At 41.5% G+C, this 20,111-nt stretch overlaps 1 protein-coding gene across 2 annotated transcripts in view; it reads left to right on the top strand.

Annotated features, from left to right (window-relative positions):
* tmem45a (transmembrane protein 45A) overlaps positions 1-20,111 on the top strand; it is a 61,623-nt gene that overhangs the window by 27,409 nt on the left and 14,103 nt on the right. For both annotated transcript variants that reach the window (XM_033032623.1, XM_033032622.1), the window contains exon 2: positions 18,771-18,964. In XM_033032623.1, the coding sequence (XP_032888514.1) occupies positions 18,775-18,964 (190 nt within the window). In that variant the 5' untranslated portion in view covers positions 18,771-18,774. The remainder of the gene's footprint in view (positions 1-18,770; positions 18,965-20,111) is intronic.

Raw genomic sequence — 20,111 nt, 5'->3', positions numbered from 1 at the left:
CCAGGGACGCTGCCTGTCCCACTGAGTTATTTCAAGCATTTTGTGTCAACTTTCAATATGAATCCGTGTTCTCATGTTCCTTAGAACAAAACAAAGAATGTAGCAACTTACCCTGAAGGCCATGACAATAGAGTGAGTGAGTTGCTGCAATACTCTGAATGAGGAACAGGTGGTGTTTTTGTTAATCCGACAAGAGGCCAAGAAAGGAGATTCATGATTATTGTCCTATGCCGCTCGTCAGAAACCACAGAGGATGGTATACTCGTAGTTAAATGATCGTGACGTATGTCGGTGATTATATGTGTACGTGTGCGCACACACGTTGGCTTTTGCACACAGAGTTCTTTTAAACTGAAACCATCTGTCGTGGAAACTGCCATTTGTAGACTTTGTACTTGCGCTGCAAAAAAACCTGAGCAAACAAATCCTTGGAAAATTAAAGACTGTAATGGAAGTCTGCTGTTTATACTTGTAATTGGGAACTCCAGCTGAGAAAGAACACTTAGCCCGGACTCTCGAGTCTTTAGATTGACGGTGAATATAAAGCTGTTATAGCTGTCATGATGGTGTTATAGCTTTGACTAAGCTGTAACACAGGATATGGAATTACATTGTTTGGCAAGGTCAGAGTTTTTAAAAGATTGAGGGAAATAATTAAACTAAGAGTGTGGGAAGGAACTGCAGATTCTGGTTTATACTGAAGTTAGACACAAAGTGCTGGATTAACTCAGCGGGTCAGGTAGCATCTCCATAGAAAAGGATGGGTGACACAGTCTGAAGTATTGACCGGTTTTGACTGGAAACGTCACACATCCTTTTTCTCCAGAGATGCTGCCTGACCCGCTGAGTTACTCCAGCACATTGTGTCTATGTTCAAAATAAACTGAGAGGCGGGGGGGGGGGGGGGGTATTGAAGGAGGGAGCAGTGGCAGGGATGTGAATAAACCAGACGGTGGAAGGGAACGGAAAGATGAAGGGGAATGTTAGAGGAGAAATAAAAGAGAGGAACAGAAATATGAGGTGAGATGGCAGAGTGAGACAAATTCAAGTAAACATTCTTGACCTCAAATTATGGAACACAAAATTCCAAAAACCTGACAGCACAACTACTTCCATTAACCTTGTATCGGATTAAGAAATATAGCACTGCCCATGCTGAGATATGTTAGTGGTCTTGTGGTCAACATGTGTCTTCAACTTCCTTTTTTTCTTGCAAAGCCTTGAACAGCCTATCACGTCCCAAATTGGTGCACACTTTTCCTGTAATGTTTGATTCTCTCTAAGTAGGCTTCCATCCTGACAATGCACTGAGATTGTCCCGATATAAAATGTCCATTTATATCCCATGTGGCTGGATTCAAAGTCCATTTACAGGGTTTCCCCAGCTTACTAACACCTGACTTATGTATAGTCCGTACATACAAGCAGGCATTTGGGAGATGGGTGGGATGGACTTGCTGGCTGCTGCTGGTCTGCAGGCATCTTCTGTTGCCCTGGGAACTCGGTTCACAGCCGAGTTGTTTCCGACTTGTAGAGGTTATGAATCCTGCCACAATCTGGGAAGGACCTGAATGCTCTTTACACCCAATCATACATTTCACTGTCTAATCCTCTCCTGCACCTTCTAGTTTGGTGTGATAGTTTTCGTCGGCACATTCTTGCCTGTGAGGTTACAGCCAGTCTGTCACCTGGGATGTCTTCACGCCCCACCTTATTCAGTTTTCTCCACTGTTTCCCCCATGATTTCTTATTCTCATGCTAGTCCATGGTAACATTATCTGAAGATATGGAATCAGTTTCTGTACTTTCTTTTGACGAGGTCCATTCTACCTCTCCACTATTTGTCTCATCTTCTCTGCTGTATGATTGTCTAATACCCAGTCTTAGATGAGCTGCAATTTTCTTAATTTGAAATTGGGAATATTGAATTCTATGCTTCAGTTCCACTACTAAGACCACCTTGGTGCCAACCCACTACGTGACCAATATCTCAGGTTGAAAGGGAATGTGCAATTTCAGCATCTGGTTAAAAGCAGGAAGGGAAACAACTTTCCCTCCAGAACTCAAAAACCAAGTGAGTTGCCAAAGACTGACTTTCACTGCTTCTTTTGGAAGAGGAAGGGAAGGAGATGGGAACAAGAGGGAGGGATGAGAGAGAGGATGGAAGGGAGGTTGAGAAGCGGGGGCAGGAGCATCTACCAAAGCAGGGGGAATTAAGGGAACAATAAGAAGCAGTTGAATTGAAGGAGCAGTAAGAAGGAGGGACGATGGAAAGAGAGGAGAGGTGATGAAGAAAGGAGACATTGACAGTGACAGGGGGTTCGAGGAGGCAATGATGACGGATAATGGACCATGAAGTAAAAATAGAGGGAGGATAATAAAGGAAGGAAGAAAGATAGAAGAAAAGGAATAACGGGTAGCTGAGTGGGGCAGGTACGAAAAAGGAAATGAGGAAGGTGGGGGCATAGAAGTAAGAGGAGGCAGGGATGAGGAATAGGTTTTCTCACAATTGCAATCTGTATCTAAATGGAATTTCCAGATAATTTCCTTGGCACTGACCGCAGCAACAATGAAACAGTCCTGCCCCAATTATGAGCTGATTGCTATCCCAGAATCAATTATACTCTAAGGCTAACTGATTAACCAAGTGACCCAATATTTTGTGATTGATGACCTCCAAAATAAGTAGTTTTAACCTCGGAGAGATGCTCCTGGTGGGAACTTCAGAGAATTGCTGAGAGAAATGCTTCATGATTTGGCTAAACAAACCAAAACCCTCTGACTGCAACCTGATCTTCATTGTAGAAATGCACGATTGGCAAACCCACATGTGGTGACCTCGCTCGATATCTGGAATAACCCATCCTCCCTTGGGTCTCCGATTGCTCTGGAACTGTTCTTACTTAAAACCAACACAACTCTCTTCCACGTGTCCGCACCCCATTCTCTTTCAGACACTTCCTCCCATTGACCACTGGGTTTGATTCCTTCTAGCTCTGTCTTCCTTCTGCCAGCTTCCTGCTTCCTACTCCCACCAACCTCTCCGAATTTCCGTTTCCAAACTTAGGGCGGTGCGGTGGCTCAGTGGTAGAGTTGCTGCCTTACATGGCCAGAGACCTGGGTTCGATCCTGACTATGGATGCTTGTCTGTACAGAGTTTGTACTTTCTCCCCGTGACCTGCGTGGGTTTGCTCCAGGAGCTCCGGATTCCTCCCACACTCCAAAGACATAAAGGTTTGTAGGTTAATTGGCTTGGCATGGTAGTAAATTGTCTCTGGTGTGTGCAGGATAGTGTTAGTGTACGGGGATCGCTGGTCGGCGCAGCCTCGGTAAACTAAACTAAACTTATTTTCCCACCCATACCACCTGCCAAGAAGTAAACCTAGCCAAGTGCCATGCAGGACTCCCACAATCTTTATTTAAATAAAGCTCTATTGTTATGATCATCGGTGCTTTCATGCCTTTTGCTGCATGCAGCCAGTGTTTTTACCAGCCACTTGTCTTTTTAAGATTGCATTGCATTTATTCCTCCCCTTCCCAGCTTCCAAAATTGCAGCCTCTTTCTTTGTAATCACCATTGGCAAATAGTGATGGGGAATAGGGTGGAAATAATAATAATTATTATAATTAAGTGTGATGATCTGGATGAGGAGTGCATATATTTCGGAGCTGTCACCAAAGGTGAAGGTTATATATTACAATTTCTACGTCTTAAAAAAAACAAAAAACAGCTTCTGACTGTATTACAAACAGTAATGACATAAATATAACAGGCAACCTGTGGTACAGAGGTAGACTTGGAGGAGTACACATCCACTGTGCTCTCCTACATCAACTGCTGTGTGGAGTTTGTCACAGTGGACAAGAAAATAAAGATGTTCCCAAACCGGAAACCGTGGATGAACAAGGAGGTACAGAATCTGCTAAGGGCACGCAACAATGCCTTTAAATCCAGTGACACTTCAGCATACAGTGCTGCCAGGTCAAACCTGAACAAAGGTATAAAAAAGGCCAAAGACATCCACAGGCAAAGGGTGGAAGACCACTTCAATACCGCGGACACCAGAAGCATGTGGCAGGGTGTCAGGGACATAACTGACTACAAGAGCAGCCCCGCCTGCCCCCACAGTGATATCACACTGGCCAACGAGCTAAACACCTTCTTTGCTCGCTTGGCAACACCACCAGGAGTGGAATAACTCCGGCCATGGCGGAGGGACAGGTCTTAACATTGAGCGCTCGGGAGGTACAGTGCGCTCTGCATAGGATCAATCCACGCAAGGCTGCAGGCCCGGACGGAGTCCAAGGAAGGGTACTAAAGGACTGTGCTGTACAGCTGGCTGAGGTATTGACGAGGATCTTTAACCTGTCTCTATCTCTGGCAACGGTCCCCAAGTGCCTGAAGACAGCCACCATAGTGCCGGTGCCGAAAAAGTCAAAAGTCACCAACCTGAACGGCTACCATCCGGTTGCCTTAACTCCAATACCCATGAAGTGCTTTGAAAGGCTGGTCCTCTCTCACATCAAATCCAGCATCCCTGCCTCACTGGACTCTCATCAATTTGCATACAGGGCAAATAGATCCACAGAGGATACCATCTCTCTGGCTCTCCACACTGTCCTGACTCACCTGGACAGACAGGGCACGTACGTAAGGATGCTCTTCATTGACTATAGCTCTGCCTTCAACACGGTCATCCCCACCAAGCTCAACACCAAACTCCACCAGCTAGGCCTCAGCTCGCCGATATGCGACTGGATCCTGAATTTTCTGATGGAGCGACAGCAGGCAGTGAGGCTGGGCCCGCACCTGTCCTCCACTATCACCCTGAGCACCGGCACACCACAGGGCTGTGTACTGAGCCCCATGCTCTACTCCCTCTTCACACAAGACTGTGTTCCTGCATTCGACACCAACACCATCGTCAAGTTTGTAGACGACACAACGGTGATCGGGCTGATCACCAATGGTGATGAAACAAAATATAGAGCGGAGGTGCAGAACCTGGCGGACTGGTGCTCACGTAACAACTTGTCCCTAAACACCTCCAAAACCAAGGAGCTGATTATCGACTTCAGGAGGATACAGAATGGGGAATACGCCCCAATCTCTATCAGTGTGGAGAAAGTGTCCAGCTTTAGGTTTCTCGGCACACACATCTCAGAGGACCTCACATGGTCCATCAACACCGCTGCGCTGGTCAAGAAGGCACAGCAACGACTGTTCTTCCTGAGAACATTGAAAAAGACTGGTCTGCCCCAACAGCTGCTGACAACCTTCTACCGCTGCACCACAGAGAGCATCCTAACACATGGCATCTCTGTGTGGTATCTCAGCTGCATGGAGGCGGAGAGGAGAGCTCTTCAGCATGTCGTCCACAGAGCGCAGAAGATTATTGGGACACAGCTACCAGCCTTGGAGGGCATCTACTACACACGGTGCCTCAGGAAGGCCGTCAGCATCCACAAAGACTCCTCACACCCTTGTAATAGTCTGTTCGAACTCCTACCTTTCGGTAGACGTTACAAGGCCTTCTACGCCCGCTCCTCCAGACTCTGGAACAGCTTCATCCCCAGAGCTATAACTGCTCTGAACCGGCCCTGCTGAGTGCCCCCCACCCCCATAAACTGTCTCCCTCGGATGGCCACGTCGCACATCGACCCGGCACAGACCTATTTGCACTTTTTACTGTTTTACTATTCTTTTTTATAAATCATGTTTCTCGGGGTATCTAAATTTTATTAGTTGTTTAAGTTATGACATCGGATGGAAGCTGCATACCAAATCTCGTTGCACCTATTTGCAATGACAATAAAATGTATTATTATTATAGAACAATGCAATATAGGAATAGGGCCTTCGGCTAACTGTCGACATGATTCAAGGTTTGTTTATTGTCACGTACCAATTAAGGTACAGTGAAATTCAGTTTGCCATGCAGTCATACCAATAAAGAGCAACAAGATATCCAAATAAAATTTTAACCTTGAACATCCATCACAGTGACCCGGTTGTCTCATGGTGGCGCAGCAGTAGAGTTACTGCCTTACAGCACCAGAGACCTGGGTTCGATCCTGACTCTGGGTGTTGTCTGTATGGAGTTTGTACGTTCTCCCCCTGACTGTGTGAGGTTTTTTCCGGGTGCTCGGGTTCCCTCCCAGACTCCAAAGATGTACAGTTTTAAATGTAGATAAATTGGCTTTGGTAATGATTGTAAATTGTACCTATAGTGTAGGATCATTGGTCAGCACGGACTCGGTGGGCTGAAGGGCCTGCGTCTGTGTTGTATCTCTAAACTAAACTAAATAAAGTCCATGCTGAACATGATGCCAACTTAAACTAATCTCTGCCTGCACCTGATCCCTATCCCTCCATTCCCTGCATACCATTTGCCTATCTACAAGCCTCTTTAATGACATTATCGTATTGGCCTCCACCACCATCACAGGCAGCTCGTTCCAGGCACTCGCCATTCTATGTGTGAAAAATCTCTGTTAAACTTTGTCCCTCTCACCTTAGCTGTGCCCTGTAGTCTTTGACATTTCCACCCTGGGAGAAAGATTTGGACTGTCTACCCTATCTATGCATCAAATGCAGCTTTTTATTTTCAGCCTATGCAGCCGTGGTGCCTCTTGAATCTGGTCTTTCGATTTCCGATGGCATAATGGGCTCTCTGTGACTATTTTTATATTAAAGATGTTGTTCCCAGGTGATGTGGCATAAAATGAGTGAGTTATTCAAACAGAAACAAAGGTCGCTTGTTGGCCATTGACAGCAGAAAGAGTGTCACGTCTCCTTCATGCTTACCTAATCTTATAACCTGTTCTTCACTACTTTTCCCCAATCCTTGCTAAGAATAATGAACTCTTATTGCCTCCACATTTAACACTTTAATCAGTTGATTTAAGAGGAGAGCTTTGTACATTTGTTAAAAAAGTAACATCTGGAGACTATTTTAAAATATTTTTCTCCAACGGTTTTACACAGAGCTGGATATTTTGAATTAAATTCTGCAGACATTCAAAGTTTAAATTTAAAAGAAGACTAATGAGGGCTATTGGCATCAATGAACAAAGATTTCAAAAAGCCACAACCTTCAGAAATGAAGAGGTGAGGGGAAAGTTAAAAAAATTCTTCAGTCACATATAGTTAGGTATTTCCAGCAGTTCTAATTTACCATGACCTTCCGTTGCTTTCCAGCTTTTTAGAACAACAATTCTAAAAGTGCACTGCATTTACACGAATAAGAGCGGGAGGGGTTGGTTTGGTTATCACAGTCCATATGGTAAAGCTGTTATGCCTTCTTAATTCTGTGCAGAATTTCATCCCTTCCAAATAGTCCAATAATTCCTTGTGCACCTTCTAAAGATTATCCACGTGGTTTTGTAATTAAGTAGTTTACTCTCATTGTTACTATCTCTCCTCATGCCACTTTATTTTTCTGCTGGGCATATACTAGCTAAGGTCTCTGCAGGTTTTGACCCTGTATGCAAGCACTCAATAGCTTACAACATGGAAGAAGGCTATATGCCCTTTATCATTCGTACTGTCTCTATCTCGTTGTACTTTTCCAGCCTACTCCCTATAACCATGAAAACTCTATCCTTATGGATACTTACCTAGTTTCTTTTTGAGCACTTAAATTGAATCTGCACCCACATTCTAAATGCCCACTGTAACACACTGGGTTAAAAAAAATGTTTAAGAAGGAACTGCAGATGCTGGAAAATCGAAGGCAGACAAAAATGCTGGAGAAACGCAGCGGGTGAAGCAGCATCTATGGAGCGAAGGAAATAGACGGCGTTTCGGGTGTTAAAAAAATCATCACTTTTGCTTCTGTGAATTAGCTTCATTCAGTCCTAGTTCTAGGGGCCTGTGCCAAGAGGAAGTTTCTTTCTATTCATCCTGTCTATACCCTTCACAATGTTAAATACTTCTAATGTGTGTCAAGGAAGTCAAAAGTATTTAATTGTAATATATACTGGCAACAGAACAATGGCACTCTTATTTGCTGCAGCTTTATAAGCCCATTAATGCAGTAACAACAATATACAATAATCTAAAAATGCAATGAATTAATCCTCAGTAATACTAGGTAACCAAACTATAATATGCATAAGCCAAGACTGTCGTGCAACCAAAGCAAAGTCCATAGTAAACCATATTTGCTGAGGTAGGATTGGAGTTTGTGTTGTGCAGTGTTCAAGAGCCTGATGATTGTTGGGAAGAAACTGTTCTTGAACCTGGAGGGCAAGGATTTCAGTCTGCTATACCATCTTACTGGGCGTGCACATCTCTGAAGATCTTTCCTGGTCCGAGAACACTAATGCAATTATCAAGAAAGCACATCAGCGCCTCTACTTCCTGCGAAGATTACGGAGAGGCGGTTTGTCAAGGAGGACTCTCTCTAACTTCTACAGGTGCACAGTAGAGAGCATGCTGACCAGTTGCATCATGGCTTGGTCCAGCAACTTTAGCGTCCTGGAGAGGAAGAGACTACAAAAAGTAGTAAACACTGCCCAGTCCATCATGGGCTCTGACCTTCCTACCATCGAGGGCATTTATCACAGTCGCTGCCTCAAAAAGGCTGGCAGTATCAACAAAGACCCACACCATCCTGGCCACACACTCATCTCCCTGCTACCTTCAGGTAGAAGGTACAGGAGCCTGAGGACTGCAACGACCAGGTTCAGGAATAGCTACTTCCCCACAGCCATCAGGCTATTAAACCTGGCTCGGACAAAACACTGATCATTAATAACCCATTATCTGTTATTTGCACTTTATCAGTTTATTTATTCATGTGTGTATATATTTATATAATGGTATATGGGCACACTGATCTGTTTTGTAGTAAATGCCTACTATGTTCTGTGTGCTGAAGCAAAGCAAGAATTTAATTGTCCTATCAGGGATACATGACAATAAACTCACTTGACGAACTTGTTGTCGTGAGATGAGAATGTAGCCAGGCTGGTGTGGGTCTTTCATGATAAGGCTGTGTTTTTGAGGCAGTGCCTCCTATAGATCCCTTCAATGGTAGGGAGGTTAGTGCCCATGATGGACCAGGCAATGTCTAGTATTTTCTGCAAACCCTTTTGTTCCTGGGCATTGAAATAACCTGACCAGGCCATGATGCAACCAGTTGGTATGCACTTTACTGTACACCGCAGAAGTTCAGTAGAGTATTCGATGACATACCTAACCTCAATCTACCAAGGAAGTAGAGGCAATAATGGGTTTTCTTCATGACTATATCAATGTGTTGGGCCGAGGACACATATTCAGAGATTAGCATGTCAAGGAACTTGAAGCTGTTGACTCCCTCCACTGCTATCCTGTTGATAAAGACGATTTCATGGACCTCAATGTCAAACGTGCATTGATTGGACAATTACTACTCGGAAAATTGGAAGTTTTTCTCATATTTAAACAAAATGCGCAGGTTTTGTTCTTGACGAGTTTTAGGAATGATTTATATAATATTTTTACACAATATGTTAAAAATTCAGGTAGTTCCGTGAGTTGGGTCACGAACCTGAATGATAAAGCTTCTCGGGCCACAGCCTGTCAATAATCAATGACTGCATTTTAGCAAGGTGTAGATTTGGAAATCAAACTGAATGACCTACTATCATCTCAGCTGGTGCAGACTTTCGTATTGCACAGATATCCTGCAATTGATGATGAAGCATGCCAGCTGACTACCTGTCACTAACTGAATAAACCACAGTCTAAAAAATTATTTGAGCCCAACCAGTCTCACCAGAGCTTCCCTCTAATGATCAAATTAAATGCTACAACCCATTTTATTCCATGGCTTTCAGCCTTGGTGATGCATAATTTATGGCAACTTATCATGTGCTTTTTATGTCCTTAAATGCCACATCAAATGCATTTCTGTACTTCCTGCTTGATGGTAATAACAAGCAAAGGTCATGGTCTGGATTGTGAGGGTCCTTGATGATGGATTCTACCGCCTCAAGACGGTGCCTCATGTAAATGCTTTTGATGGTGAGGAAGGCTGTGCCTAAGAAAATAAAGATGCTGGCAATGCCTCCTTTCCCCCACCCACCCCTCGTGTGATTACAAATATGTGCCAGGCCCAGAGATTTTAATGCCCAACAATTTTAGGCTGCTGGCTTCTCCACTGCTAGCCCACCAATGAAATGTTCACCTTTCAATCATCAGTCAATGATTAGTCCCTTGGTTTTGTTGTTATCGTGCGAGAGATGTAACACCACTTAACCAGGTATTCTATATCTCCCATGTACGCCGGCTGATCACCATCCATGATTCGGCTAAGAACAGTGGTGTCATTGGCGAATGCATAGAAAGTAAAGATGTTGTCCACGCAGTCATGGGTGTAAGGTGAGTAGAGCAGGGGGCTAAGCACGTAACCTTGAAGTGCATGTGTTGGTGGTTGGTGAGGAAGAAATGTCAATCAATACTGGTCGATATGAACGTCTGCCAATGAAGGTTCCATTTGCAAAGAGGGCAAGAGGGGTGGGACAGAGGCCCAGGTCTTGGAGTTGAATTTGGTGATGAGTTTAGAGGGGACGGAAGTGTTGAATGTCGCTGTTGTATACATCTGTTTCTGTTATCCAGATGGTCCAGAGCAGATTGGAGAGCCAGTGAGATTGTATCTGCTGTGATGATAGCATATTGATGGGGAACCAAGTCATTTGAGGCAGGAGTTCATGGTTCGAGCTGCAGGCAAACTCTTGGGGCACTTCATAAGGGCAGATGTTAGTGGTGCCTGATGGTAGTCATTGAGTCCCTCATTATTGTTTCTAAAACTACCACAGTCACCAAAATTAACCTGTTTCTTCAGTAATTACTGGGTTTATCTCTATCACTTTTTAGAATGAGGTTGTGATGATCACAGTTTTCCTATTCTTGGACACCTCCTGTGAATGTAAATGATGGGATGATTATGACCAGGGCGACTGCAATTTTCTTTGTGACTTTCATTATCAGCTGGCCTTTCTAGAACCATCTCCATACAGTGTCTTTGTATGCCACTGTGGTAGATGATTAATAAATTGCATTTATAGATTAACTTGGTTCTATGGTCTCAATTGCTACACTACCATATGTTTGCATTGCCTATCAGTTGGGGAATATAACCTACAAGCAGAAATTATAATTTCAATATTTCATTACAGTATATCCTGCAGAGCTACAGAATTAGAAAAGTGCTGATATCAAAGGTATGACATTTCCTTCTAATGCAGAATGGGAAATCATTTTGTAGAAGCTTGCTCCATATAATATATGCTTCAAGTAAAGGTACATGTTGTACCAATGCATGGTAGACAAGTGTCTTGCTAAATATTAATCTACAAATTAAAAAAAAAGACGTGTACTGCATTAAATGGTTATTTCTGAAAAATAAAAAATTTGTGCAATTTTTTAATTCCATTTGTCAGATCTTGGAGCTTTGCGGCTGATTATTGAGATTTATCAATAAATTCAGTGTAGCTGCTCATTAATTTCCCTCAGTTGTAGTGATGTCAGTATTCAATCGGGTATGATTTTGAGGACACTTGTTTTTCACAGCAGTTTGTTCACTATTGCATTGCTTTCAAAAGAGCAATTCAGCTATGGAAATCTAATTGACCATAAACTAGTTGAATATTTTTAAAAGCTTTCCCTTCTACCTTTTTATATTGACACTGTTTTAAAAAAAAAGATGGATACACGTAGCTACAAATGTGTTTATTCCAATGCTCTAAGCACGAACAGTAAGCCATCTTGATGTGGCTCTACATACAACTTATTCCCATTCAGTGAGATTTAATTGCATACGTGGCTATTTAGGTAAACTTGGTTAATGTAATGCATGCACCGATGAAATTGAAACAGTTTGCTTCTGAATGATTTAATGAGATCGAAAGGGCAATGTTGTTTACTTTTCTATATTTTAATATGTAGGAGAGAGAAGAAAATGGTGGATTTTGCAGTGCAAACATTTATATGTGTTCAATAGGAATCGACCAAATATTTAAAATCTTCCTTATTTAAAATGGTAATTATAATTGACTGCTAAGATTTTTTTTAAATTAAGGGTAAAAGTAGATAGGCAGCAAATAAATACTTGAATTTATTCTCCTGGATGAGGTAAAACAACATGAATTAAAAAATAAAATAAAACATAAAATAAAAAAACCTTTATGTGTGGTGGTTGTTTGTTATGTTGATAATTGCTTAGATTCAAAAGCAACTAATCCTATTTAGCACTGACTATGAAGGTATTGTTTGGGTCTGGAGATGCAGCAAGAGGAATATTGAGAATTAATTTAGCCAACTAATAAACGCGGTCTTGTCTAAGTTTGGGTGTTTGAAATGTTCAAGTTCAAGTGAGTTTATTGTCATGTGTCCCTGTATAGGACAATGAAATTCTTGCTTTGCTTAAGCACACAGAAAATAGTAGGCATTTACTACAAAACAGATAAATGTGTCCATATACCATGATATAAATATATACACACATGAATAAATAAACTGGTAGTGCAAATAACAGAAAGTGGTTGCTAATAATCAGAGTTTTGTCCGAGCCAGGTTTAATAGCCTGATGGCTGAGGGGAAGTAGCTATTCCTGAACCTGGTTGTTGCAGTCTTCAGGCTCCTGTACCTTCTACCTGAAGGTAGCAGGGAGATGAGTGTGTGGCCAGGATGGTGTGGGTCTTTGATGATACTGCCAGCCTTTTTGAGGCAGCGACTGCGATAAATCCCCTCGATGGAAGGAAGGTCAGAGCCGATGATGGACTGGGCAGTGTTTACTACTTTTTGTAGTCTTTTCCTCTCCAGGGCGCTCAAATTTCCGAACCAAGCCACGATGCAACCGGTCAGCATGCTCTCGACTGTGCACCTATAGAAGTTAGAGAGAGTCTTCCTTGACAATCCGACTCTCCGTAATCTTCTCAGGAAGTAGAGGCGCTGATGAGCTTTTTTGATAATTGCGTTAGTGTTCTCGGACCAGGAATTCAGGAGTCAATTTTCTGATTAGTTGCTTGCAATAGTTAGGAATAAAATGTCAGCAGCCAGTAGGCGAAATGGTTTAAAAAAAATCTTGATGAATTTTTGCAGTTTACACTCATCTAATTTTGTGATTGGTCATGTACTGGCATCAAATGCAAGTTGTTACTTAAATTAAGCACCATGATTCAGGCATCTGTACAATGTTTTAGTTCTTAGCCCAGTATAAAAGGCCTGGTAACTATCCAACTGTATAAAGTGGATAGACACAAAGTGGTGGAGTGACTAAGTGGTTTAGACAGCATCTCTGGAGGAAAAAGGATGGGGGACGTTTTGGGCCGGGACCCTTCTTCTGACATGTCTGACATCTGTTGTTCTTTGATTCTGTATAAAATAGATGTTTGACAAAAAGGAATTGAGCTATTTCCAGAACTTATTTAAGGAGCCCAGTACTAACATTTGTAATAAACAATTTCTGGATTTTCCGAGTTTCTTTGTAGTTTTTTTGAAATTCAACTGATTTTATTCAAAGAATTACCTTTGCCATATTCTTCACAGCATGTCAGCTGAAGATGCAAATAGCATATCACCCTTAAAAGCATTGAAAGGCTTGTGAATGGAAATCCCTTCAGAATGGTTATTCCGTGATAGTGTGAACCAAAAAGTACATGTTAAATTTTTAACTTAAGAGAAAAATTTGTTATGTAATGCAATCTTTTTTGTTTTACTTTGAAGCTATGGAAACTATGATGATCAAAGAAGAGGAAGTACTGACACTTTTGAGAAATATAAAAGTGGATAAGTCTCCAGGTCCGGACAGGATATTCCCTAGGACATTGAGGGAAGTTAGTGTAGAAATAGCAGGGGCTATGGCAGAAATATTTCAAATGTCATTAGAAACAGGAATAGTGCCGGAGGATTGGCGTACTGCGCATGTTGTTCCATTGTTTAAAAAGGGGTCTAAGAGTAAACCTAGCAATTATAGACCTGTTAGTTTGACGTCAGTGGTGGGCAAATTAATGGAAAGAATTCTTAGAGATAATATATATAAGCATCTGGATAAACAGGGTCTGATTAGGAACAGTCAACATGGATTTGTGCCTGGAAGGTCATGTTTAACTAATCTTCTTGAATTTTTTGAAGATGTTACTCGGGAAATTGATGAGGGTAAAGCAGTGGATGTTGTGTATATGGACTTCAGTAAGGCCTTTGACAAGGTTCCTCATGGAAGGTTGGTTAAGAAGGTTCAATGGTTGGGTATTAATGGTGGAGTAGCAAGATGGATTCAACAGTGGCTGAATGGGAGATGCCAGAGAGTAATGGTGGATGGTTGTTTGTCAGGTTGGAGGCCAGTGACGAGTGGGGTGCCACAGGGATCTGTGTTGGGTCCACTGTTGTTTGTCATGTACATCAATGATCTGGACGATGGTGTGGTAAATTGGATTAGTAAGTATGCAGATGATACTAAGATAGGTGGGGTTGCGGGTAATGAAGTAGAGTTTCAAAGTCTACAGAGAGATTTATGCCAGTTGGAAGAGTGGGCTGAAAGATGGCAGATGGAGTTTAATGCTGATAAGTGTGAGGTGCTACATCTTGGCAGGACAAATCAAAATAGGACGTACATGGTAAATGGTAGGGAATTGAAGAATGTAGGTGAACAGAGGGATCTGGGAATAACTGTGCACAGTTCCCTGAAAGTGGAATCTCATGTAGATAGGGTGGTAAAGAAAGCTTTTGGTGTGCTGGCCTTTATAAATCAGAGCATTGAGTATAGAAGTTGGGATGTAATGTTAAAATTGTACAAGGCATTGGTGAGGCCAATTCTGGAGTATGGTGTACAATTTTGGTCGCCTAATTATAGGAAGGATGTCAACAAAATAGAGAGAGTACAGAGGAGATTTACTAGAATGTTGCCTGGGTTTCAGCAACTAAGTTACAGAGAAAGGTTAAACAAGTTAGGGCTTTATTCTTTGGAGCGCAGAAGGTTAAGGGGGGACTTGATAGAGGTTTTTAAAATGATGAGAGGGATAGACAGAGTTGACGTGGAGAAGCTTTTCCCACTGAGAGTAGGGAAGCTTCAAACAAGGGGACATGACTTGAGAATTAAGGGACTGAAGTTTAGGGGAAATATGAGGGGGAACTTCTTTACTCAGAGAGTGGTAGCTGTGTGGAATGAACTTCCAGTGAAGGTGGTGGAGGCAGGTTCGTTTTTATCATTTAAAAATAAATTGGATAGATATGGACGGGAAAGGAATGGAGGGTTATGGTCTGAGCGCAGGTATATGGGACTAGGGGAGATTATGTGTTCGGCACGGACTAGAAGGGTCGAGATGGCCTGTTTCCGTGCTGTAATTGTTATATGGTTATATGGTTATATGATGGCGAAAAGAGACATTTGATTAATACGAAGGGATAACGCATCATGCTTGTAAAATAAGTTGATTTTCTGTGCCATACTTATGTCTGTAATTAATATTAGTAACATTTGTTGCAAGTGCATTTGAAATGAAATGATTATGGTTAGATTTCTGGTGGTAAATTTACCCCATAACTATTCTGTCAGAACACGGAACTTCGTAGCTTCCTTCACATTTCAAAAGGGATACAGATGACAAAATTGTGTTTTTACAACTCATGAAGGAACAGTGCACCTTGGATAACAATCTCTGGATTTGCCTCGTTTAACAGTCAATATAAGCAAGAAGGATATTGGTATTTAATTTGCACATAACTTAAGGTGAATATTGTTAACACTATTGGTATTTTTATAGTACATCTGCCCCAGTGTTTATTAATTTGAAATAATTGAATTTGCCTAAGACACTTCGATAGTCAAAAATTGTACAATGAATTGAAATGCAACCTATTGTTGTGCAGTTTCATGGAACTGTTACATCGAGTTTCAAATTCCATTTTCACAATGCTTTACTAATTAGCTACAGGTGTAGACTGCAATGAATGTGCTACTTTTGATCTCATGAGCTTTTCTGTTCCACTCATTGTGTCAGTTTTTCCAAGCAGTCTATAGTTCTGACAATAATTAATTATACTGAAGAGTACACTAGAAAGATTATGTATCCAGGGTGTCATTATGCAGACAAACTATCTGACTATCTTAAAACATGAAGTGTCACGAACAAAGCATGTTTATTTAATTGGTATATTGAGATTTAGCACACCTTGACATTTTAATTACCAGGTACTTTCCTGCTATTCTTATCAAGTACACAAAGTATTTTATTTTCCATCAATGTGTTTCCATGTAGACTGTCACATCCCCCTGATCAATAATCCTTTGCTCTACCATTTAAAAAATTGTCAATGATTCACAAAGATATGCCAAATGTCCTTTTTAAGGACGGCACAGTGGCGTAGTGGTAGAGCTACTGCCTTACGGTGCCAGAGAGCCAGGTACGATCCTGACTCTGGGTGCTTGTCTGTACGGAGTTTGTACATTCTCCCTATGACCTGCATGGGTTTTCTCTGAGATCCTCGGTTTCCTCCCACACTCCAAAGATGTACAGGGTTGTAGGTTAATTGGCTTAGTATAAATGTAAAAAATAAGTAAAATTGTCACTAGTGTGTGTAGGGTAGTAATGTGCAGGGATCGCTGGTCGGTGCGGACTCGATGGGCCGAAGGACCTGTTTCCGCTCAATATCTCTTAGCTGAACTAAACTATACCAACCTCGGATATTATGGGTAGAGCATTGCTCTACGGATATCAATTTCCATTAAAGCAAAGTGTCGAAATGTGAGCAGAAACAAAATGATTAGAGAAGCCACCCAATAGTATTGCCAAATTTTTAGTTTGAAAGAGCTGTTGTGACTACGGAAAGGTGAAGGATTCATGGTGGGAAAATCCATAATTGGAAGCAAAAATTAAAGAAAGCAAAATAATGAATTGAATGGAGAAGGAAAGAATAGCACACTACAAATGCAAGCGATTTTGAAAGGTAGACCCAGAAAAGACTGCCTGGGGAAGTTGGCAGGCCTTTTATACAAGGTAGATTGAAGGTGCTGACATTCTTTGAGAGTTTATGTGTTTTTGCATTATAATTCAGGGATCTCTCAGTGCGGAAGCTCTTGGCAAAAATAATTCTTCCCTAGTCTCACTCAATCCCAGTCAGCCTATATGTATCCCTACAAAGCTAGTAACTATTTGATTGACATTGGGGATGGAGAGTCATTATTATCTATTTGGGTTTATTACTGCCTAGTATATTGAGGTACAGTAAAAGGCTTTGTTTTGCATGCTGTCCAAACAGATCAGATATACAGTACCACATATAAATACAATCAAATCAAACTCCAGAACGATAGATAGAGCAAAGGGGAAAGATACTAAGTGCAGAATATTGTTCCCAGCATTGTAGCACATCAGTTTCATAGATGAAGTCCAATGTCCTCAATAGAGATGAATCAGACAGTACCCTAGCTTATGGAAGAACCATTCAGAAGATTGATAACAGAGAAGAAGAGGCTTTTCTTGAGTCTGACGGTGCACGCTTTCAAGCTTCTGTACCATCTGCCGGAAGGGAGCAGGGAGAAGTAGGACGACCAGGGTGAAACAAGTCTTTGATCACATTGGCTGCTTTTCTGCAGCAGCTTGAAATGTAGATAGAGTCAATGGTGAGAATGGTGAGATGGAGTCAATGAGCCAGCATCTGCAGTTCCTTCTTAAACACAAAGTCAATGGTGAGAAGTCTGGTCCGTGTGATGGACTGAACTACATCTACAACTCTCTGCAATTTCTTTCAGTCTTGGGTAGAGCTGTTCCCAAACCAAGCTCTGATGCAACCCAACAGCATTCTTTGTATGGTGTATGTGTGGAAGTTTGTAAGAGTCAATGGAGACAAGTCGAATTTCCTTAAAATCTGCAGGAAGTAGAGACATTGGTGTGCCTTCTTGGTGGCATGGTGGCACAGCAGTAGAGTCGCTTCCTTACAAGGCCAGAGATACGGATTCTATCCTGAATACGGGTGCTGTCTGTATGGAGTTTGTACATTCTCCCAGTGACCTGCGTGGGTTTTATCCAGGTGCTCCGGTTTCCTCCCTCACTCCAAAGACGTACAGGTTTGTTGGCTAATTTGCTCTGTAAAATTGTAACCTGTACCTAATGTGTGTTGGACAGTGTTAGTGTATGGGGGTTGTTGGTTGGCACGGATTCAGTGGGCCAAAGGGCCTGTTTTAGTGCTGTATCTCCAAACTAAACTCCAAACTAAACTGTCACATCAATGTGGTTGGTCCATGATAGATCATTGGTAATATTAACACCAAGGAACTTGAAGCTCTTAACCATTTCCACTTCTGCACCATTGATGCTGATTGGGGTACGTACTCCTCCATGCTTCATGGTCATTATCTACCTCCTTCATGTTGCTGACATTAAAGGAGAGGTTATTGTCCTGACACCATGTCGCCAAGTTCTCTATTTCCTTTCTATTGTCCGTCTATTGTGCTACGTATAAAAGGGTCAGTATTATATGTATCAATCTTATTGTACTACAGCTTTCAAAAATAATATGAATGCAATTCGGTCTAACATTTTTTGTGTTAACTTTGTGGACAGTTTGACAATTAAATGACACTAAATGTGATCAAATTTATATAAAGGTAGATTTAAAAAAATGTTTGTAAAATAATGTACCAATTAACTGAATTATTAAGTAATTGAGAATTATCCTTTATCAAGAAGTGAATTATGAACTATGAACAAATGTGAATGGATATGCATTCTTAATTTTGTTTTCTGTCATTGACTGTACTTCCTCTTTTTCACCATTCAAGGCACATGGGTAATTTCAAGGGACATGCACTCCCTGGAAGTTTTTTCCTCCTATTTGGCATCTGGTGGTCAGTGAAATATCCGATGCGGTACCTCTGCAAAAAGAATAAGAATGTTTGTTATGTCGCATCAATGTCGGTTCATCGGCGAATAGACATAATTGAGGGAATTGTGAAAGCTATCTTTGCACTGATAGGTAAGTCAAATTAATCTAATTGGGCATTTTTATGCTTGTTTATCTACTTCTCTTCTGTTTTGAAAACAAATGAACCATGTTCTTTATAAGTACATCTACCCTATATACTTATTGATAATGCCATTGCTGTACAATGTTACCTCATCACTGGCACAAAATCATGAGAGGAATAGATCGGGTAGCATCACACTCTTGCCCAGAGTAGGGGAAATCAAGAACTAGAGGACAGAGGTTTAAGGTGGGGGGAGGGGGAAGGGGAAGATTTAATAGGAACCCGATGGGTAACTATTACATGCAGAGGGTGGTAGGTCTATGGAATGAACTGCCGGAGGAGGTAGTTGAGGCAGGCACTATCACAATGTTTAAGAAACATTTAGACAGGTACATGGATAGGTTTAGAGGGATATGGCCAATTGCAGGCAGGTAGGATTAGTGTAGATGAGACATGTTGGCCGATGTGGGCAAGTTGGGTTGAAGGTCTGTTTCCACCCTGTAAGACTCGATGACTCCATGACACCGCATACTTTAGGGCTACGATGTGTGCTGAACTAAAAAGGAGAATGTTATACTAAAAGGGAATGTAAAGAAGGACCACGAACTTAGCAATATAACAGGCTGTACTTGATATAGCTGACAAAACATAATTTGGGTTGGTAGAGTGTGTTTCTCACTTCCCATCGTAAGGCATAAGCTCCTGTTTTGTTAATAAGTTATATTTTAAAATCATGTTTTAAGAATGATATTTTAAATATATAATTTTGCATTTAGAACTGCTGTTCATAGAACTTGACAAACATTAGGAAGTTCATTGGAAAAAGTATTTCATGTCAGAGCTGAAGATTTGCTGAAGTGTTCTATTGTCATATATGTCCCAGATAGAACAATGAAATTCTTACTTGCAGAAGCACAACAGAATAGTTAAACAAAGTACTCTGTAAACAGTATCTGAAATGAGAAAAAAAAACAATGTGTGTGTATATAAAAACCTATTGTGCATTTGTATCATTAATAATTGACCAATTATCAATTATAAATGGTGCGAATGCACAATAGGTTAGCCAGGAGTTGTTGAGAAGGAACAAATTATAGCTGTTGATCAGAGATATGGGCTGTTTTCTCCCCCCCCCTCCCCCCCTCCCTGCGTATC

This window comes from Amblyraja radiata, chromosome 14, assembly GCF_010909765.2.
Source record: "Amblyraja radiata isolate CabotCenter1 chromosome 14, sAmbRad1.1.pri, whole genome shotgun sequence".
Lineage (NCBI taxonomy): Eukaryota > Metazoa > Chordata > Chondrichthyes > Rajiformes > Rajidae > Amblyraja > Amblyraja radiata.
Note: the sequence above shows the minus strand (reverse complement) of the source record. Positions and strands in the feature narration are given on the sequence as shown.